This window comes from Geotrypetes seraphini, chromosome 8 (genome assembly GCF_902459505.1).
Source record: "Geotrypetes seraphini chromosome 8, aGeoSer1.1, whole genome shotgun sequence".
Taxonomy (NCBI): Eukaryota; Metazoa; Chordata; class Amphibia; order Gymnophiona; family Dermophiidae; genus Geotrypetes; species Geotrypetes seraphini.
Window position 1 is genome coordinate 92,683,757 of NC_047091.1, and position 23,753 is coordinate 92,707,509.

Sequence of the window (23,753 nt, forward strand, 5' to 3'; positions counted from 1 at the left end):
ATGCACTGGGACCTGGAAACCTGAAACAAGTATGATGCCAGCTGCAGAAACCCTGAGAGAACATATAACCTAGCTTCATGGGGAGAACATCTTTAAACTCACCAGAGATTTTTCCAAACAATGGGAAAAAGAGACCAACTGACTATTCCACCAAAATTCAAATTGGTGACCAACAGACTTTTCTGCCTCATTTACCTCAAGGGTCTAATATATAAAGACAAACTGCAGACCTCACAGCATACCCTGAAGAAAGTCATAGCATGAGGGCTGAAATGTCGGTTCTACCTGACAAGGCGCAGTGAGGCCCAGAAACCTGCAACAAGCAGAGAGATATGATAGATACATTTAAATACCTATGTGGCATAAATGCACAAGAGGCGAATCTCTTTCAATTGAAAGGAAGCTCTGAAATGAGGAGGCATAGATCAGAAGAAACCTGAGGACATAGTTTTTCACAGAAAGGTGGTGAATTTGTGGAATGGCTCTTGGTGGAGGTGATGGTGTAGAAAACTTTATCTGAATTCAACAAACTTGGGACAAGTATATAGGATCTCTAAGGGAGAGGAATGGATAATAGATGGCATGCATGGGCAGACTGGATAGGCTACATGGTCTTTATCTGCCTTCATTTTTCTAGGTTTCTATGTTTCTATTCCAGAAGACTGCATGCTGGATGAACGCAAACGGACAGATTTCACAATTGTTTTACCATACCTTTGTAGAAACTTGAGAAAGACCCTTCGGTATGCAAATCCCGCTCTGCGGACTCTGATGTTTTCTCTAAGCCCCAGATATTCTACTTGATGCTTGACTCTAAAACAGCAGATATAAATCCCATTCTTCATTTAAAACATCTTCTCTGGCAATTTATCCTGTGACCTCTATCTGCTTCTGCAAATGTATGGATGCTAGTGGTGTAGTAGGCCCTGGGCTGCAAAATTAAAACTGGCTCTAGAATAGAGCTACCAGCTTTTATGTTAGTAAAATCTGGACCCCCTAGACCTGCCTCCCAGGCCTGTCCAGTTCCATCCATCCCCACCCCAGCCCTGGCCCACTACCTATTCGTCAGGCAGGAAGGTATCCGATGCGATTTCTTTTCAAAACCTGGACAAAGTGTTGGGTTTTGATAAGCCGTCCAGACCCCCAGACGTCTGGTAACCCTACTCTAGAACATTCTCTTTCCCAAAGTAGTGGGGACCAGAAGAAGGGGGGAGGGGGGGAGATAGGACTTGTATACTGCCTTTTTTGTGGTTACACATTCAAAGTGGTTTACATATATATAGGCAGAGCTCCAGATGGTGGGAGGAATATTGAAGTTCTATGGAAACTGATGGATAACTGGGGTACAGCATGTGGGGTGGAGGTGGATATTGGGGTTAGGAACATGTACAAGGCAAGGGTTTTGGTATGTTCAGCAGGAAGGATACGTATGGGATGTGTAGGGAGTAGTGCTGCCCAATTCACTGATTCACTTTCTAAAAAAAATTAGACTCGCCGATTCAGTGAGTCCTGACCCTCCAGCAGCAGCAGTGGTGGCAGTAGCTGGCGGGAAGAGGCAGTGCTCAGAACAGGCTTCTCCAGGCCTGCCCTGCCGGGGCCTTCCCTGTACCACATCACTGAAAACATCACTGATGACACAGCAGAGGGAAGTCCTGGCAGGGCAGGCCAAAAGCAGCCTTTTCTGAGTACTGCCTGTTCCCCAGTCCACTGCCACCGCTGTTGCTGCTTTGGGAGGTCTATATGTCAGATCTCACGGTGGTCTGGGTTGGTTGGTAGGTGCTGCACAGGGGGATAAGAGGGAAGGAGAACTGCTGCACAGGGGGATGGGAGGAAGGGATGGAAACCTACTGCAAGGAGGGGAAAAGAGAGAGAGAAAGAATTGTTGAACCTCGGTTGGAGGAGAGGAAGGGATAGCTACAACAAAGGCAGAAAGGGGTGAGAGGGAGAAATCCTGCATATGGTGGAGGGGAAGGAGACATGCATAGAGAAGAGAAAGGGAGAAATGTTGAACATAGGGTGGAGGCAGGGAGAGATGGTGCATGGGAGAGAAAGAAATGTTGCACATGATAATGGAGGGGAGGAATAGAGAGACGCTGCTTGGAGGGGAATAGAGAGGTTTGACCCAGGGCACAAGGCAGGGAGAGAGAGATGGTAGACAGTGGGAAAGAAACAGAAAAATTGGATATGGCAGTGGAAAGAAAGGTACAGAGATGGAAGATGGACGGTGAGCATGGAGAAAGAAGAAAATGTCAAATGGGAGACTTTGGCGAGTGAGTTAACAGAAGACAAACAGAAACCAGAGCCTGGAACCAACATGATTTGAATAATAAAAATAGCCAGACAACAAAAGGTAGAAAAAAATAATTATTTTATGTTTTGTGATTACAATATGTCAGATTTGAAATGTGCATCCTGCCAGAGCTGGCGTTGGACAGCAAGCGTGAGCTAGAACCTATCAGAGAGAGGAAAAGTCATTTTTATTTATTTTGTTTACACCACATAGCCGGCATGGTGTTGGAGAGTGTAAAGGGAGGGGTGGGGTAGGGGGGGATGAAAAGGCTACAAAATAAACCTGCCATGATGCAGGAAAATTGAATTGAAAAATCAATTCAATGGGCCAAATCAAATCAAAACATTTTTTCTGAATCGGGCAGCACTAATAGGGAATATCTAAGACAGTAGGGGTGTATAGGGAATGTCTTCCTGTTGGTGAGATGTCTGAGGTGTGGAATAAGGACTTCTATATATCAGGGAACAGTAGGGCTATGCATAGGAGTGTGTGTAGGTTAAGTATGCCAATATTGGATGTCTGGGGCAGTGGTGCAGTGGAGGGCTTGTATATGTAAAAGCCCAAGGAGGGGGCTGTTGGATGCACAGTGAGGGCATGAGCTAGGTACAGTTTGAGAAGGGCTTCTGAGGTGTAGCACAAGAGGCACTATCTGAGGTGGATTTGCAAGGAGATTGTGGGGGATGCAAAGAAGTGGTTTAAGGAACACTCCTTGACTCTTTGTTCTCCCCTTGGGTCCTCTAAAATTTTGTAATAGTCTGGGAACTGGGAGGAGGTCAGCATAACAAACACAACACTTATCTCCAGCAGTGCTGCTGCATTACTTCTCATTTCTGGTCTTTAGTCCTCTCCAAAGCAAACAGAAGCAGGTAAAGGTTTATAAGCATTTCCACTTGGGCTGCTGGCCACATAGGCAAAGTCTCGTATAAAACTTAAATCGCATGCTGTATGAGACTTTATCTACCTTCTGGCTGCTTTGGGGAGAGTTAGACTGGAATTGAGAGGTAGTGTGGTAGTACTGCTGGAGGAAAGTGGCATGTGTGCCATGCTTACCTCCTCAGAGCACCATCATTGCTGCTTCAGGTAGTTTGGAAAGAATTTCTGTGGACCCAACAGTAAGCAGCCTACCAGTGGGTTGCCACCATCTTTTTGCTGGACTTGCTCAATGGTAGCCTTTGGCAGATAACCTCCATGAGAACAGTTACATTTCAGTATTTTATTCCTTATATACAACATAAAACATAAAAAATCAATCATTTCATTTAAAGGTTGGCAGTTTGGGGTCTGGCCAAAACCGAAACCAAGGCTGAAATCTGCGGCTTGGTTTCCACCAGAACTGTAACTGAAGCTGGTCCAACCTCCCATTACCATCACTGTTGCAAGTCATTCTCCCCTTGCCAGGGGGAGGGTTGGTGACAGCAGCAGCAGCAGTGAAAAAGAAAATTATTAATGCTGGCATTAGAGTGAGTAAGGCAGGTGAGCTCCAGGGGGTCTCCATGGGTGGGAAGTCTTTCCTCCTCATCACCTTTGAAATCCAATGGGGTTGCTGGAGCTTCAGCGATTCAAACGTGCTGCCTGTATCCTCCTCGGTGCTCCTTGCTCTGCTGCAGCCGCTGAACTGGAAACAGGAGGTAGCGCTACCATTTCTTATTCCCCTTATTCACTGCCTGGTTCTGCTGGGACCTTCTGGGGCCTAGATTTCCCAGCATGAAAGAACTCTTCACAATGCCTTTTTCTTTACAGCCCCATTCTTACGGAACAATCTTCCACTTGGGATCCGGAATGAAATATTACTGACTCTGTTCAAAATGGCTATTAAGATCTGGCTATTTCAGCAGGCATTGAGTGCTTAATACTCTGCTATTTTATCTCTACCTGCCTCATCCATTGGTTGCTTTCCTCCTGCCCCTCCCAGATCCTTTCCTTATTTCTCCTCGCTGCCTTTTCTCCCTTTCACCTCCTCTCCTCCTTCCCCTTTTACAAATTTCTCTTCCCAGCTGCTGAGTGAATTGTTCTTTCTTTCCTATCACAAAATATAGTTCCTTTACTCTTTTCCCATTTTTTGTTTGTCATCCCTCCTTGTTCTGTGTGACAGATTAAGTGGTATAGTAAATCTGAATAATGTGTCTGTTGTACGATAGCTAAGGCTCCTTCCCAGTCCCATTAGAAGCTATGAGTGCCATCTGCACAGCTTTGCACCATTTTATTCCCTGGTCTGTCTGATACAGTGATTGGGTCTGGGATGCATCTTACCTGCTTTCTTCCCAGTCTTTGGATTTTTTGGTTTCATTGGGTTTGATGCATCGGATATAGTGTGGAGTGCACTTCATCAATGTGTTTACCAGGTCATTGGCTTGTTTCTGTAGAACATGACATTAGTGGAATGAACACAGGTACACCTTCATGACACTTTCCATTGAATGTTTGTTTAATATCCTTCCTCTCTTGTAAGCCACTTCTGAACAAGTTAAATGGGGAATTCCTAGGGTCTAACCTTGAAGCATATAATTTTTCATTCTGTACCTCTTTGAATGATATGCATAGATTGTAATTCATTGACAACTGCTTTCTAGCCAACTTTTATTCAATGACAAATGAAATGCTAAGTCTTTAATTTCTTATGCTAAGTCTCTAATTTCTTCATGAACCCAATATTCATTGGGGGAAGGATATCCACATAAAGATATATGGATATCGCAGCTCAGAGATAAATAGATATTTTATCTTGTTACCTTTATCCAGATAAACTAGATAGTGGCCAAATATCTAGGGTTACTATATGGCTCCAGAAAAAGGAGGACGGATTGAGACATCCGGGTTTTACTTCCGTTGAAAGCAATGGAAGGGAGGAGGACAGATTGAGACATCTGGCTTTACTTCTACTAAAAGCAATGGAAGTAAAACCCGGATGTCTCAATCCGTCCTCCTTTTTATGGAGCCATATGGTAACCCTAGATATTTGGCCACTATCTAGTTGACTTTATCCAGCTAACTGTACGAGTAAATTCTGTGTCCAGGAGCTACAAACTTTTCTGATTGTGGGCTAGATTAACTAAGCCCACTTAGCGACCACTTTATGACCCGATTTCCCTCCGACCCAATTCACTAACCTCTATCCCGATAATCCTCCGATCCGCACATGCAAATGAGGGGGAAATGTGTTCAAATGTAGGCAGGAAGTGATTCACTAAAAAAAAATGAGGGACACCGACTGGGCTGACCGATCCAAAAATAAGCGACTGCTGAGGACCAGTTGTTCAGGTCCTTCCAATTGCCCTGCCTTCTGCCACCCTGCTCTCTGCCCTATCTGCTCTTGGCCCGATCTCCTGCTCTCTGCCCCATCTGCTCTCTTACCCACAGTTTAAGCCTGTGGTTTTAACCTGCGGGTTTAAAGTGGGTTAAAATCACGGGTTGCGAAAAAAAAGTAAAAAAAAAAGCAAAAAAGCACTGCCAGGCATGAAGGGCCAGCGCATGTGTAGACCATCTACAGATGGTTTGCATATGCGTCGGGATCGCTATTCAGCGATCCCTGCAGTCGGTTGGGGGGGGGGCGTGATTCCGATACAGGTATCTAAACGGTTAACAATAAAATAGAATATAAAAATTAAAAAATAAAATAAAAACATGGCTAAACTAGAAGGAGGGAAGCACTTACGCATTGATGTACATGATACGAAAGGGAAACAACGGGGAGAGGAAAATTATTAAATACATTGAGGAAAATTATTAAATACATCGAAGTGGAAAATAAAAATAAAGGGAGGCAAAATAGAAAGGGAAGTACATTTGAGTAGGGGGGTCACTTCAAAAGTGTTCTGGATAAGTCTCAATTTCTTGATGTTTTTTTTTTTTTTTTGTGAGATCCTAATAACACCTTCATGCAATAATAGACTCCCTTTCTCTAACCTCTTCACCCATTCCTGTTGATGGGCTTGCTATGGTAATACTACTGGAATGAGAGATTTTATTGTTTTCATTTTATTAGAGAAATGTGCACAGCAATCAAGAAACAAGACCACAACACACCTTAATTTTTGAGCTTGCTGTTGTGGGTCGGCTCTTCTTGTCAGAGTCCAATTTTTCAGGAAAGAGTGCTTGAATGAAGCCACTAAGGAAATAAATAATAAAAAAAAGAACCAGACACTACAGCACACACAAGATACAAGTAAATTTGGTACTCAGTGTTAGACATATAAAGTTGGGGATTTCTGACAATTGCCTTTCAATAGGAAATGGAAATTTGAAACAGCACAATATGATTGGTTGATTTGCATTGGCCAACTTCACGGATCCTTAATGCTAGTCAAAACAAGTTCCTGGAGGAAAAGTCCATAATCTGCTACTGAGACAGGCATGGGATCAGCAGCATGGAATGTTGCTACTATTTGGGTTTTTTTGCCAGGTACTTGTGACCTGAATTGGCCACCGTGAGAACGTGCTACTGGGCTTGATGGACCATTGGTCTGACCCAGTAAGGCTATTCTTATGTTCTTATATCTACAGCTCTTATTTATTTATTTGGATTTATTAACCATCTTTTTCATGAAGAGATTCACCCAAAGCAGTTTACAATACATTGAATAGTAATCAGGTACTCTTTCCTTATCTGTCCTGGCAGGCTCACAATTTAAGCATTATAGATAAACGGGTTGAGATTCAGTGGAACTTATCCAGATAAGACAAGAGTCCTACACAGAAAAGCCTTGCTGACTATGCCATGCTTGAATCTACCGCGGGACTTGCCTTGATGGTGTTTCAAAATATTTTATTTATTTCTTCCATTTTTGCATCGCACATACTTATATAAGTAGTGGAATATCCGGACAAAATAGTGGAATATCCCGATGAAGTAGTGGAATCTAAGCGTACTGCTAATACCCTCATTCTTAACCTCATTACCTCTCGTGTAGACTACTGCAATCTGCTTCTCAGTAGCCTTCCGCTAAAGTTTCAAGTTTCAAGTTTATTAATTGGCTTGTTGAATCGCTTAATCGGATTTCTAAGCGATGTACAGCAAAATATACATTTTAAGGAAACCAAAACATAACATACACTTAATTAATTATAATATAAACAGAAGGCATGAGGGGGTGAAATACATTTTTCTAGTAAAGAGAGAACATACAAGGAAAATACAAAAGGAAGTAGGAAGACAAGTAAAAGCAAAATAATTCAATAAAATAACTCAATAAAATAAAATTTATAATTAATTTGCAAATGCATCTTTAAACAAAAAGGTTTTTAACTCGCTTTTAAATTTCCCAAACACCTTCTCTTCCCGTAAAAACATGGGAAGCGCATTCCAAGTCTGAGGAGCTGTACATGAGAAGATAAATTGTCTTCTTGTACTAATAATTTTAAGCATCTCTCTCCCCTTCAATCTGTTCAGAACATTGTTGCTGTTATTCAAAGTATAGCAAGAGTGAAGTTACACCTGTGTATTAACAGCTAACAGTTTTGCATTAGCTGTTAATATGCAGGTGCAACTTCACTCTTGCTATTCCTTGGATACTGATTGCTGAGAGAGTCAATATTTGGCGTTATCTGTTTGGCTATTTTTTTTATTGTTCTTTGTATGGATTACATTGAATGATCCCTGACACAGGCAGATACTCCGAAACATAAACCATGTCGGGTCCTTCAATAAATGGAAGTTTGGCTGCTCAGAACTTGAAGGCCCCTAGTGCTTCTTTTTGGTGCTTCAGAAGAGAGGTGTGCCAGGGTCTTTGTTAAAGTTATCTGGTTACGGCTAGTTGTAAAAATACTTGGCCTAAATTTAACCAGAAAAAATGGGGTGGGGTGGGATTTGGATGATTAGGTGTTCATGTACTGAACTGGGTAGAGGAGTAGCCTAGTAGTTAGGGCTGCAGCCTCATAGCCTGAGGTTGCAGATTCAAGCGCTGCACTGCTCCTTGTGATCCTGGGCAAATCACTTACCAATCCATTGCCTCAGGTACATTAAATAGATTGCGAGTCCACCAGGACAGATAGGAGAAATACTTAAGTACCTGAATGCAGCAAACCACTTAGGTTATAAACAGTGTATAAATACTAAAAATAAATAAATAAATTATGATGAGTTTATTGTAAAATGACTCAAGCTGTTGGCGAGATATGATAAAGAACGGAAATAAGTATATTCAGAACTAGGAACTTAATTGGTTTGCAGATGGCGGTTAAGAGAGAGAAAGTCATTTTGGGTGTTTGATTAGACCATGCACTTTCAATGGAGAAACAAATCCTCAGGGTTGTCTAGGGAGGGTATTCACAATTGCACACATGCTATCGGTTGAAATCAATGCTTCTGCCGTATGACTTTTGTTCTGTGGTTCAGGCATTGATATTAACATGATTGGATTATTGCAATATGCTGTATCTGGGTTTGACCAAGGCCAAATGCAAAGCAGTACAACAGCTGATGAATTCTATGGCGAGATTAATTGCTGGAATACCAAGGATAGTGCATATTACGCCGGTATTAAAGCAATTATATTGGCTCCCAATACAACAACGAATCTGGGATAAGGTATTATCTACGGTGTACCAGACCTTATATGGGTCTGTTCCTTTAACACTCTTTGGAAGGTCTATCAACCCTGTAGAAAATTAAGATCCAAAGGAGGGATGAGGCTGATCTGTGTACAGGAAAACAGTGTTCATTATGTAAGATCTAGAGCATCTGTGCTTTCTATAGTTGGGGTGAAGCTCTGGAATTCTCTCCCTGGAACCTGAGGATTTGTATGGATCGTGTGCAATTAAAAAAAAAAAAAAAAAAGGCATAAAAAACACAATTGTTTGTTGACACCTTTTTATGATATAGCATGGAAGAATGATCCAGTATTAGTTTACACTTCCCCCTCCCCATTCGCGGTTTCGGCAATCGCGATTTCACATATTCGTGATTTTTTGGGGAGGGGAAAAAAAGAAAATCCCCTATAGTTTATTTAGCCTTCCCCCCCGGCGTCCCGGCCTTACCTGGTGGTCTAGCAGGCTTTCGAGGCAGGAGCGATCTTCCTACTCTCCTGCCCCTTGTAGATCGCCAATAGGAAATGGCTTTGTGGAGTTCCAGTCGTAGTCTGGAGAGACTACGGGAACTCACGGCAGCCATTTCCTATTGGCAATCTGCACGGGGCAGGAGCATAGGAAGATCGCTCCTGCCCCGAAAGCCTGCTAGACCACCAGGTAAGGCCGGGATGCCGAGGGGAAGGCAGGAGGGAGGCGGGGGTGGGTCAGAGCTGGACCAGAAGATATTCGTGGTATTTCACCATTTGCGGTCCGGCTCTGCCCCTTTGTCCTGCGAATCCGGAGGGAGAGGTGTATATTGAACAGAAATTTGATGATTTTTACTCTCGCCCTTACCCAGAATGTAATGATTAGGTGAGGAATATGAAGGGATTTTAAGTTTGAATTTATATTGATCATATTTTATTACTGTAGATTGTAAATGTAACAAAAATTGGTAGTAATGGTTAGTTATAACATATGTAATGTGTTGTTTAAATATTATGCATGTTTTGTATGGAAAGCACTTAGGGCTCTTTTTACAAAGGTGCGCTAGCGGTTTTAGCAGACGCTAGCTGCTACCGCCTCCTTTTAAGCAGGTGGTAGTTTTTCAGCTAGCGCGCTAATCTCGTGCATGCACTAAAAATGCTAGCGCACCTTCGTAAAAGGAGCCCTTAGACTTTTTTTTTTCTTTTTTAATTTTTCAATCTATAAATTTTAAAAATGAAATAAATAAATAAATAAGTTCTTGAACATTTCTTTAAAGTCAATCAGATCAATTTTAACTGGATATGCTGCAAAGGAATTTTTTTGGAATAACTTTTCTTCATTGGCTTATAGACTACAGAAGATATAAAAAAACACAAAAATACATATTCTATCACACCTAAAAAATTGGATCAAAGCATTATACCCTCACTTATGCTTTCCAACCTGGGATTTCAGCATGTTACAGTGACTTTTCCCTTTTGATAATCAGAATTCCCATTCATTTACAGAGCTAATATTTCCTCTCTTGCTTGAACAAACTATTGCTGATTAAAACTTCTTGAAAGCTTGTTATCATAAAAATATTGGTGCAAGAAAAAAAAAAAAAAAAGCAAATTGTTAATGGCGCTGGCTCATATTACAGTGCAACAGGGGGCATCGGCATATTCTTCCCACTATTTCAGTTTCGCATAGTGGTTGCCATGTCACTCAGTGAAGAATGGTGAGTAGTGACCTGTGCAATTGATGAGCTGCTCCTAGTTTTGCCCTGTTCCACTCATTCAGATGTGAGCAGATGTCCTATCAGAAATGCATTTCCTTGAACTAGGGAGTAGAACCAGGAGTGGCTTGGCCACTCTGGATTAATCTGAATGAAGTGGCAACTCAAGGAAGCACTTACCACTAGTCCTTAAAAATATCAATATAACTCTGCCTCTCTCTCTCTGCTAACATTCCCCCCTTTTACAAAGCCATGCGACAAAAGCTCCAAAGCCCATTAAATCTCTATTGGCTTCAGGGCAGTTACCACAGTGGCAGCTGCTAGCGTGGCCTTCTAAAAGGGAGTGGGGGAGGGGGGGGAATTATTTCCAGGCCTTTTTGTTTCTTGCAAAAATAGTCTTATGTATTGCCATTTTCCACAAATAAATACCCACATCCTTTTAAAACAGCTTGTTCCCTAGGCTCCTCTTGCTATTTGTATGTATATTCAGAATTTAGGGCAATCCTATCTATATAGCTATGCAGAGCACAAAATATGGAGCAATCATAAGAACATAAGAATAGTCTCACTGGGTCAGATGAAAGGTCCATCAAGCCAGTAGCCCATTCTCACACTGGCCAATCCAGGCCACTACCCAAAGAGTAGCAACATTCCATGCCACCAGGGCAAGCAGTGTCTTCCCCCGTGTCTTTCTCAATAACAGACTATGGACTGTTCCTCCAGGAAATTGTCCAAACCCTTCTTAAAACCAGCTATGCTAGCCGCTCTTACCACAACCTCTGGCAATGAATTCCAGAGGTTGTGGTTGTATACAGAGGGGTTATTTGAATTGTCCTAGGCACCCTCAATCATTTTGAAATGTTACAATTTATGCTGCTAACTAAATGTGACCATCTCTGGGAAACATGACTAAAGTTAGCAGAAACAAACAAACAAAAAAAAAAGAGATTTTTAATTAATGTTATAATAATAAATTTGTAATGTAACAATCCAAACCCAATCCTTTTCTATGAAAAATAAAGTTAAAGAAGTCCACACATGTGACTGCTTGGAGCCATGATTTGAAAATATAGTCATGTTTCTCCAGAGACAGTCACAAATTATTAAAAAGCAAATAAACAAAAACAAACTGTTTCAATACATAGTACTGCCCTCTATGCAGTTCTGACCTCCTTTTATTAGTGGTTGCTACTGGTTCCCACTTGGTGATCTTGTACTGATATGTACAAGTGCTGAGTGAGAACCTGCTAAGGGGAAGAAAAACTTCAATAGAATATCTTAATTGCTGGCATTCAAACTTGAGGAAAAGGTAAACTTGGGTTTCAGTAGGTGACTTCATTGTCTTTTTAAAAAAAAATTAATTATTATGATAATTATTTAGCAAAGCTAATTTAGGCAACAGTGTAGCCTTTAAAGTCTCTGTTAAGGTGACAGACTGGGTCAGGAATTGGTTAAGTAGAAAGTGACAGAAGGTAGTGGTAAATGGAGATTGCTCTGAGGAAAGGGATGTTACCAGTGGTTTGCTTCAAGGTTTGGTTCCTGGGCCTGTTCTTTTAAACATTTTTCTAAGCAATATTGCTGAAGGGCTGTCTGGTAAGATTTGTCTCTTTGCAGTTGATACCAAAATCTGCAATAGGATAGACATCTTGATGGTGTGGAGAACATGAGGAAGGACCTAGTGAAGCTTGAAGAATGGTCTGGAATTTGGCAGCTAAGATTTAATGCCATGAAATGCAAGGTCATGCATTTGGACTGCAAAAACTCTGCAAAAACCCACGGGAATGGTACAGTTTAGGAGCTGAAGAACTTATGTGCATGAAAGAGGAGCGGGACTTTGATGTGATAGTATGATGATCTTAAGGTGGCCAAACAGGTTGAAAAGGCAAAAACAAAAGCTAAAAAGATGCTTGGGTGCATAGGGAGAGGAATGGACAGTAGAAAAAAGGAAGTATTGATGCCCCTGCATAAGACCTCATTTAGAATATTGTGTACAATTCTATAGACTGCACCTTCAAAAAGAGTAAAAAAAAAAAAAAAAGATGGAGTCAGTCCAGAGGACAGTTATTAAAATGGTCGGTGGCCTTCATCATAAAGCATATGGGGACAGACTTAAAGATCTTAATATATATACTTTAGAGGGAGAGGGGAGATATAATAGAGAAGCTTAAATAACTGTGTTGCATAAATATGCATGAGGTGAGTCTCTTTCAATTGAAATAAAACTGAGGAATGAGGAGGCATAGGATGAAAGTGAAAGTTGATAGACTCAGAAGTAACATCAGTAAATATTTTTTCACAGAAAGGGTAGTGAATGTGTAGGTGCAGGTGGTGGAGTCAAATCGTGTATCTAAATTCAAGAGAGCTTGGGACAAATATGTTGGATCTCTAAAGGAGACGAGATTAGTAGATGGCATATTTAGGCAGACTAGATAGATCATATGGTCTTTATCTGCCTTCAGTTTCCTTTAGCCAGCATTGACTCACTATTCACTGCTTTGCATGAGCTCGATCAGGTCCGTGAAGAGCACATCTCGATTCCGTTCACAGAACCCGTTGACGTCATAGGACACCTGGAGGGAACAAAAGAAGCAAGATGAGAGACACTGGACACAGAATAGCTATTAGGTACTTCAGATTATGAATCAGAGAGCAAAGGGACTGCATACAGAGACAGAGGGACCTACACTTATGGAAAGAGAGATCAAAAAGAACCATATCATAGCCCAAGCACCACATTCAAGACATTTGGGCAGGTTCACAAAAACCTCACAGCTGACATAGATAGCTAATGTCCTGCACAGATAAGCGGTTTTGCTTCTTACTATAAATTATTGTATTCAGTACTAGTTGAGGTTGTTGTTGTTTGTTTGTTTTTTTTAATGCCGATGAGGTATTTGCCCTCATAACATCCCACTACCTGATCTCTGGAGGGAGTGGGTGGGTTCTGAGGGTTTTTCACCCTCATTTAAAAATGTTATGAATCTGTCTGTCCTTTATCTCAATATGACCCCTCTTACCTGGGGATTGCATGCTTAGTGGATGAGTGTTTTGTTTTGCTTTTGAATTTTCATTTCCACTTACTGTTGTGTGTATTTGAACAGATAGCACTTCAATCATTCAAACATATTCTGCTTCTGTCATGGTTAAAAACTTACTTTAAGCAATATAGAAAAGTCACCATCTGAAAGTGCCACTAATAATGTGAATCGGTTTGGGATTCTCATTCTATTATCCCTGGCTCTGAGACATGCCCTCTTTTATTGGCCTGAAAATTTCTTTCTGCTCTTTGGACTTCTAGTTTAATTGGAACTGCCCTCTGTTGAACACCATTACCGTGAACCTTAATTCACAACTATCCAGGATTTTGTCCTTTATTTTACAGCCTGATTCAACTCACTTTTGGTCCAATCATTACGACAATACTCTTCAACCAAGGGCCATGTACAGGAGTTCCCTCCAGCACCCTGCAATTGTGTGTCTAAGTATGGCCACTAGACATGGCTGTGGCACAATTACTGGGCTTCCCTCTTCCCCAGAGGCTGTGAATACTGCCAATGTAGCATCCCCAGCTCTAGATGACCTGGGTATCAGAAGATCTGATCCCGTAATTGAATTCTAGTTCCTTCTCATGGCAGCATTCAGCAGTCACTTAGGTAGAGGGCCATTTCTAGCCACAAACCAACATAAGTCTAATGTAAAAAACCATGCATTGCATTCAGTGTACCTTTCCTGCATAGTGGTGAATGATAAAGCCTGAGTTCCAACTGTTGAAATGTTCATGGGTCCCAACGGCAGCCTGGAGCTTTTGGAGCAGGGTCTGGTCAGCTCCCTCACCTGTGGCATGCATCGTTGCACAAACATCATCAAGGACGCTCATAATTCCAGGAGGATTCTGGGCATAAATGCAGAAAAAATTCTCAAGAATCAGAGTCACGAAGGCATAGTACTGGACAACCTTTGTCCCTGAATGTATCTCATCCCTCCAGGTACTGTGCAGTGTTTCAAAAGTCCATACAGCAAGTATCAATAGATAGACTGTATCAATTTGCGACCCGACTTCTTATTTTTTTAAGACAAGAAAAGTAGGGACTACAGGATGTCTCCACTTGGGATGCCAAAATCAAACAGTAATTTATTGAATATATGCAGCTACACTGTATTCTTTTTTTTTTTTTATTTTATTTTCCATTACATTTTATTTAACTTTTTTATCAAAATACAGTGTTTCACCATAGTGGTGTGTTCAGCAGAAGTCTACAATAAAATACACAAATGTGTGAGACTACAGCTTAAAAGCAAACAAAATAAAAAATAAAAATACGCTCCATAAAATATACAATTACAAAAAAAAAAAATAAATATATATATATATATAGTGTATATACTATGTTTATGTATAGTGACCCTCAAACTGTGCCATGCACTCCCATCTCCTCAAAGACTGAGGTGGCCCAGGATGAGAAAGTAAAACGCCTGAACCATAAACCAGCCTTCCATCCTTCGAAGTGCCCTAATCTCCCCAGTGTTAAAGTTCAGGAACATAGGTGGGGGAGGGGAAATCTCAAAGCTCAGAAAAGGTAAAGCCCAAGTTAAAAGGAGCTGTACACTACTTGACCAGAGAGGGAGCCCAAGAACTCAGAATCTTGTCCCACAGTCTGGAAGTTTGGGGCGGGTCACACATTCCTTAAACAAGTGGGCACCCTGGTTGGAGGGGGAGAGGCAGAAGGATCAGAATCTCACACTGCTAAGAAGTAGGGTTTCCAGATTTTTGGGAACGAAAATCCGGACCCATGGCCCCGTCCCCAGGCCAGCCCAGTTCTGCCCAGCCCAGCCCAGCCCCTCTTTAAGTGGTTTATTCTGGTCTCCCTTTACACTTGTTTATTTTCATCTTCCATACTCCACTTTATTATTTTATTCGTTTCATTCCTTATAATGCATTTTTTACTTTACCATCACTTTTATTCATTTTTAGCATTTGTTGCATGTCTCTCGTTACCACGACTTTTTGGGTATGTACCCCTGGCGTTAGGTGTTTTCTTTGTTTTGTGAGAATTCGTGGGAGCCAGTAAGGATGCCTCTCAGTAATGAGCAGCAGCGCCAAATCGCGCTCCTGCTCATGCTGCTCAGCGGCCGAAGGAACTCGCAGCAGCCAGTTAGCAGCAGGGCAGGAACTTGGAAAGTTCGCTCCTGCCTGCTGCACCTCCACTGGGGATCAGCAAGATGAGGTTTGAGGCTAGGATAGGGAGAGGGGCAGGGGGCAGAGCCTGGCGGCAGCGGCCTGCAATAATTCTGGGAGGGGGGTGGTTTATTGGCTCGAATATAAACCAGACCCCCAAATCCCGGTTTATATTCGAGTATATAGTGTGTATATTTTTTTTGTAATCTTATGGAGTGTATTTTTATTTTTAATTTTGTCTGCTTTTAAGCTATAGTATCACAGCTTATAGACTCCTGATGAAGACACTGCTATGGTGCTGAAACATTGACCATGTTGAGTATACTCAATAAATTACTGTTTGATTTGGCATCCTGAGTTGGAGGCATTCTGTTGTCCCTACTTTTCTCATCTTGGTGTTTTCAGCTTGAGGAACGTATTTTCTTTCTGGTTGTTGTTTTTAATTTTTTATACTCGATTCAGTTCCTTGACATTTATGCACATAGCATGCCATTTTTGAAATGACATCTAAGTCTGATTTGGGTACTCCCCACAAGACATCCAAATTCAGAGGCTCAGAAACGTCCATTTTCGAAAGGCGAATCACTAGACATCCAAACACACTTTTTTTTTTTTTTTAAATCACCTACTTGGACGTCTTGGCCAACAGGATATCCAAAGGACATCCAATCTCAGGATGCCTAACTTTATACTCTATTTTTGACCACAGAAACATCCAAGTCCAAAATGTCCAAAACCAGACCATTTTGATGTAGGAGGTGCCAGCATTGTAATGGACTGGCCAAATAGACATCCGAGCACAGCAGTGGGACATCAGAGGGCACTGCTGTGAACTTCACATCTCACCATAACTCCCTTATAATTTATGGTGAGCCCCCCCAAAGCTCCCCCAAAACCTGTCTATCGCCCCAATAGCCCTTAAGCCTACAAGTGGCACCTATATGGCAATAGAGTAGGGTTTTGGTATGCTCACACTTTTGACCATAAATGTGGTGGTTAGAGTGGCTTATGGGCCTGGCTCCTCCTCTCTATAGTTCACAACTAGTTTCCTTGATCAAATCTTGTTATTGCTCATTACGTAGGATTAATTCTATTCATCCTTATATTGATATATCTTGTGAATCTCTCATTTATGTTCTCGTCACCTCTAAGATTGACTAATGTAACATTGCTTATATTGGGCTTCCATTGGTAGTCATCAAAAAATTACAAGCTGTACAAAATACTGCTATCAGAATTCTTTCTAACACTTGCAGATATGACCATGTGTCTCCTCTTTTTAAAGAGTTTCATTTGTTTCCTGTGAAATTTTGTTTAACGCATAAGGCCCTAACTTTAGCATTCAAGGCTTTACATTTGGGTCAACTTGATTACTTTGTGAAACTTCTAGTACCATATAGACCAACTCAAATCTTATGCTCATCTACTGCCCATCAACTGATTTTATCTTTGGTTCACCTGGTTAAGTTAGGATCAACCTGCAATTCAGCCTTTTTTGCTTCTATTCCGTCTTTATGAAACTCCCTTACCAGTGAACTACAGTGTGAACTCTCTTATCCTAGGTTTAGGACTCTTTTGCAAAACCTATCATTTTAGTTTAGCAGTCCCTTAGGTATCCTAATCTAGGGAGGATAATGATTTCTGGAGCAATTATTGAACATGAATTTTTTTTCTCTCTTTTCTTTACTGTCCTTATGAACAATGGTGTTCTATTCCTAATTAATTTTTTTTGTAAACTGCACTGATGTTAATGTGAAGAGCCTTCTATAAATACTAATAAATATAAACTAGCCCACCCATCATTGTTACTTAGGACACCTGTGTGCTGCTCTACTAGACTTTCTCATACCAAGTGCTGCTGTTCTAGAGACAGGTATGTACTGTTTTATTTAGATCTTTGTGGGGTGGGAGGGGGTTGGTGACCACTGGGGGCATATGGGGAGGTCATTATTTAATCTCTCCAGCGGTCATCTGGTAAGTTTGGGTACCTTTGTGGCACTTAGATGCTTCTACAACAGGTCTAGCCAAAAACATCTTAAGTTCCATCTAGGACATCCTGGGAAAGGTTCATTTATCGTCACAAGATGTCCAAATCTAACCTGCCCAAAGCCTACCCATAAAAACACCTCCCCAAATGCCCCCTAGACCTCCAGACTTACAGTGGGCAAAATGCATCAATAGCCATCCAGAAAGTCTGCTTAAAAATTTGGCACATGGCCATTCCGGTGATTAGGAAGTCCAAGTGTCGACTTATGATGGTGTTTGGATGTCTATTTTTTTTTATTATGAGCGACATTATCTCTGAGTAGATATGCTTAAACTTATATGTTTCCACAAAAAAATATTTCTCTAACCTGCTCTTGAAAATCTCAGTTAACAGAGATCCCATCACTGCTTTAGGAAGCCTCTTTCAGTGCTTGACCATCTTATAGTTAGAACAGTTCTTCCTTACATCTAATCTTAAGCTCCCTCTGTCTTGATAATCAACAATCAACAAGTTCTACTGTCCGTGAACAGGGAGAAAGTTCATCTTACCAGTTTGTTCTCTATCAGATCACAGACTACTTTGTTATTGAAATACTGGATTGGTGTCCACTGGATGCCCTCTTGCACATACTCTTCCTAGAGGGAAAACAATTGAAGTGATAGGTAACTAGAGAATCTAATGAGTAACTGTAACATAATTGAGAGATACTTTGATCGAATCATCCAACCCAGTAGTAATGTATAGAAGGAGATCCCTTTAAATACATGTTTTATACCGTAGAATGTGGTTAGGAAAGCAGGTTTATACATTATTAAATTATTATTACTGAGCCCAATATTCAAAGGATTTATTCTAACTTTTGAGAGTTATGCTCACAAAATGGCCTTTCTTGAAAAATTTCTAGGGCCGAGTGCATAATTTTATGCTTAAAACTGCACTAGGTTCTTTTAGAGGCGTCTTGAAGATTGCTTGTCTGCTGAATGGAGCAAGGGGGGGAGGGGTTAGTATGTTCTTTATTGCCTGATGTAATGTTGATTGTGTGCAGTGATTTTTATACTAAATAAAGAATTATAAAACAAACACCAAACTGCACTAAACTCCTAAATATAGAAGCATAACAACCGAGTGGCAACAGGGGCAGATTTAAGGTAGGGAATAAAAGTTATGAGTTTAGCACTGATTTTCATTACTAGACTCATAAAAGCATCCATTATAGTCTTAGTAAAAGGACCTCAAAGCTAGGCATGTGATTTCCAGGCCTAAACTTTTAAGCATAATTTTCAGCTGAAAACCTTTGCTCATATGTTTGGCAGAAAAAAAGGGAACAAATTTAAGAGCATAAATTTAGGAACTCAACTTTTTTTTAAAATATTGGGCCTATTATATCTGCACCAAGGAATATCCTAAGCAACATACAGTATTATGCCATAATCCTTTGCAATGAATCCCATCATGACAGCATATACAGCTGTGCCTTCATCTATTGTGCATTCACACTCAGTTCCATAACGCTTTGCTTTATTATCTGTAACATTTCCGCCAATTAAATGTAAATTAATTAAAAAAAAAAAAAAATTAACTACCTTTCTGCAATGCATCCTGGCAACGCCTTTCAATTTTTTTTTCATTCTGTCAACTGTGTACATAATATATTTTTGTTTTTTGTTTTATAAATCTTTATTCATTTTCTTATGTTACAACAAGTGTTTTAAATAAATTCATTATAAACTTGAATAATCACACTTGATTAACTTACAGATTAATATCAAATTTAAAATTTCTTTAGAAAATCAATATTTTATAAAGTTATAATATTATGTAAGAAATTTAAATTAATATAATTATTATTGAATATAATAATCTTCCCTCCCTCCCTCCCTATCAATACTGAATGAGAAATCTTTATTCATTTTCATATGTTACATCAACAATATAAATTCATATTAATATTTCAGAAAACTAAATTTATATAATTCTTAGTTAATATAATAATATCCCATCCCCTCCCCCCTCCCTTCTATTCAGTAATACATGAATAAAATTTTTAAATGCTATTCTTTCCATATTTCATATTATAAATCAAGTATTAATATATTATATAATATTTAGAGATATGATCCCTTTTTCTTCTAATCAAATTCTATACATGGGAAAATTAATCATTCTTTACAATATTCAGTTAATGGTCTCCATATTTTTTGAAATTTATCTATATGTCCTTTTTGTGTTGCTATAGTGAGCTCCATTTTGTATATATGACATACAGAATTCCACCAGAATGTATAATTTAATCTGTCATGTTTTTTCCAATTGAATGTGATTTGTACATAATATATTATTTATTATACCTACTATAAAATAACATGCTGCACTCACTTAGACTTTAATAAAGCCACAGTAGCAATTCTCCTGCAGCAAATGTGCCAAAGCCCTTAATCTTTTAGCGTTATAATTAACCATAATACTGTGTTGTATTATCCATGATGCTTTTCATGAATAACTGAACCTTCCCAACTGGCAGTGTCAGCATTAAAATCTCTCCCTGAGAAAATGAAACAATCAACTGGAGGTGTCAATAAATTGGATGTTTTTGGTGGAACTCTGTATGCCATATATATAAAATGGAAAGGGCACTAGCTGTCCAAAAAGGAACTTATAGCAAATTTCAAGAGGTGTGGGGGCCATTGATAGATTATTGTAAAGATTAAGAATATTCTTCCCTGAATAAAAATTTTAAGACATTAAGGGGGGTGGGAGGAGGGAATTTTTGATTATTAATAAAATGAATCATTTCCATAATTTATTAAGGGAGGGGGTATTATTTTATAGTATGATGATCAATTGTAAGATTTCAAGTGTATTTAAAAGTTCAATTGATAAATGTCATTATATACTTGATTCAAATTTTGAAATGAATAAAGATTTGAAAAAAAAAAAAAATAATAATAATTTCCAGTAGGCATAACATTTTAAATAAGGACCTTAATAAATGTATGGTCAGACAAGATAAAAGATCTCAGTATTAGTATGATCTAAAGATGTAATTACCAATCTTAGATATCTTAATAAAGAGTTCCATATGGAATCAGGTGAGATCTTGTTCAAAAACTTTTTACAATACAATCAGAATTTGTCTGACTGTGATGAATTGACCATGTACCGGAGTTTCCCTTAGGTGGAGAACATGAGAAGCTATTAATTTCTAAAGAATAGTCATGGATTTTCAAAATACATACAATCACCCTGAAAGGGTTGAATTTAGAAACTGACTGGTCATCATGAGTGTGAGATATTGAAACTTGTGTTCTGATTGGCTGTATTAAGAATACCTTACTCTTGATTGGCTAGTTCTCGTCCTTCTTTTTTTAGAATTAAAAGACATGGACATCATTTTGAAAAGTATTTTAGGCACAGAAGGCAAGTGTGCTGGGACATTTTGATATTATGAATTAGCCCTAAAGCAGAGAGAATTCCCTCAAAACATATTATGTTGGCTGATAAAATAAGTCTACTTTGTGATTGAGATGAAAATTTATTATTAGATATCAAGAAGTTTGAAATGTTATTATGGAACCAATATTCGGTAAGTCACTGAACACAACTGCACATGATGGCACATTGAACTCTTTATTAAGACATCTAGAACTGATGATTTTAGATTATACTTTTATGTGAAATGAACAAACCACAGTGGAGATATAAAATGATGTTGGTGTGCAATTTATTCTTCAATCATAAAAAACTGTGCGGTGGCTAGACACGCACTTATTTCGGCCAATATGGCCTGCCTCAGAAGCCTTACTCAGATTTATCAGTTACTTTTTTTTTTTTTAGCTGTTTGTGTGCATGGAGACTGGCACGGTATCTTCAATTGAATTCACTATACTTAAATGAGACGTTTCACTCATGTAACTGATAAATCTGAGGCAGGCCATATTGGCCGAAACACATGCATGTTGAGCCACCATACAGTTTTTTTATGATTGAAGAATAAATTGCACACCAACATCATTTTGTATCTCCACTGCGGTGTGTTCTTCTTCACCCAGAGAGTGGTAGAAAACTGGAACGCACTTCTAGAGTCTGTTATAGGAGACAACACCCTCCTGGGATTCAAGACAAAGTTGGACAAGTTCCTGCTAAACTGGAATGTACACAGGTGAGGCTGGACTCATTTAGAGCACTGGTCTTTGACCTGGGGGCCACCGCATGAGCGGACTGCTGGGCACAATGGACCACTGGTCTGACCCAGCAGCGGCATTGCTTATGTTCTTATGGATTGTGGAGATCTCTCTCCTAGTTTGTTTGTCTAAGGTTCTTTTATGTGACCACACATTTATGAAAATCTTCATGCTTCTGGAAATCATTATTATTAGTAGTATCTGCAGCCTACATGCAAAGCTTCTGTTTCAAATATGACATTCTTGCCCTCCTTTGATTTCTGAAACTGTTTGGAGCCTCAAGCCTTTACAATAAAATCACATTTCACCATCTAGGGTGTGGCACAAACCATATATTTTGTGACTATTAAATCAATCTTGATCTGAGCTTCAAATTATTGGGGAGATGACTGGACATGCACTAAGGAGACCTTCAGCACACAATATCATCTTTGTCACAGGGTGGCCGCACTGGGTATATAGTTGCCAACAGGTTGATCCAGTTCTAGTTTTAACTCCTATTTCTCTTTTGCATGCTCATATGCATGCAGTGGGGTACAAATTAGGTCTGGATTAACAGCTGCAATGTGGATCATGACTCAAGGACCTGGCAGAAATGGCAACTCTGTCTGCAGACAACCAGTGTGTAGGAAGTAGAGAATGACACGGTGACAGAATTCATCACCATCCTGTTCCAGTGGATAACTGGGAAACTTTTCTCATGTCATTCTTTAAGGATAGAGGGAAGAATCAGCTTATGAATGGGCACAACCACTGACCCTCAAGTCTTGCATTGAAGAATGCTGGTATAGAAGGATTAAGGTTGCGATAGACACTAAAGAATGACAGTCTCTGGTATCCAGAGCAGATATTGTGATGTCATAATGCCTCATTTTACCAATGCCTAAGAGTCAGCCTCATCAGTGATGTCACAATGGGTTCATTATCCTATACTTGGCTCAAATAAGAATCAGAGTATGAATGGGCACAACCACTGATCCTCAAACCTTGCATTAAAGAATGCTGATGTAGAAGGACTGAGGTTGAGATGGACACTAAAGAATGACACGGAATGGTTTCCTGCAGTTATCCGCGGGGATGGGAACGGTGATGAATTCTGTCACCGTGTCATTCTCTAGTAGGAAGTCAGTGGGACACTGGAGATGGGGCACCCACAGATGAAGAAGGAACTGGATACAGCAGCTCTTGTTGGGCCGACATGAGAGATGCCGTGCTTGAATCCTTGCCTCATTTGTCCTCATCTCACATGAATTTCTCACATTACCCACAATGCTTTTTCTCTGTTCAGTATGTTTCACATTGAATATTTGCTTGGTACCTGCTCGGCTTTCAGCGTTAGCTCTATGAAAATCTGCTGCAGCTTCTCATTCACAAAGTTGATGCAAAACTGTTCAAAACCATTTCTCTAAAGGTAGAAAAAGAACTGTAAAACATTGTAATTTTAAAATCTCTTAGCACTTTTTCTGCATGTTCTAGGTCATCGGTGGATGGATGGAGAGCAAGAGTGGATATACTCTATACCAGGGGTAGGCGATTCTGGTCCTCAAGAGCCACAGGCAGGTCAGGTTTTCAGGATATCTACAATGAATATGTATGAGATGGATTTGCATGTACTGTCTCCTTGAGATGTAAATCTATCTCATGCATATTTATTGTGGATATCCTGAAAACCTGACCTGCCTGTGGCTCTTGAATTCCGGAATTGCCTACCCCTGCTCTATACATACAGCATGCATCTCAAAAGGTACAGTATATATCCTTTCTGTGTGCTTCTCATACACAAGGCAATACCCCATGTATTCAGCATGCAAACATTATGAAATACATAATCCACATGTGCATCCCCAGAGCATGTGTAACCACAAGCTATTGCACAGTCTATCTGTAAATGAAGTTAAGGAGTAGTGGTGAAC

General features: G+C 39.9%; 1 protein-coding gene across 1 annotated transcript in view; it reads right to left on the minus strand.

Annotated features, from left to right (window-relative positions):
* MYO1F (myosin IF) overlaps positions 1 to 23,753 on the minus strand; it is a 235,841-nt gene that overhangs the window by 89,482 nt on the left and 122,606 nt on the right. The window contains 7 exon segments of the mRNA XM_033955757.1: positions 715 to 813; positions 4,541 to 4,647; positions 6,314 to 6,395; positions 12,981 to 13,066; positions 14,221 to 14,388; positions 18,208 to 18,294; positions 23,159 to 23,245. Of these exon segments, the coding sequence (XP_033811648.1) occupies positions 715 to 813; positions 4,541 to 4,647; positions 6,314 to 6,395; positions 12,981 to 13,066; positions 14,221 to 14,388; positions 18,208 to 18,294; positions 23,159 to 23,245 (716 nt within the window).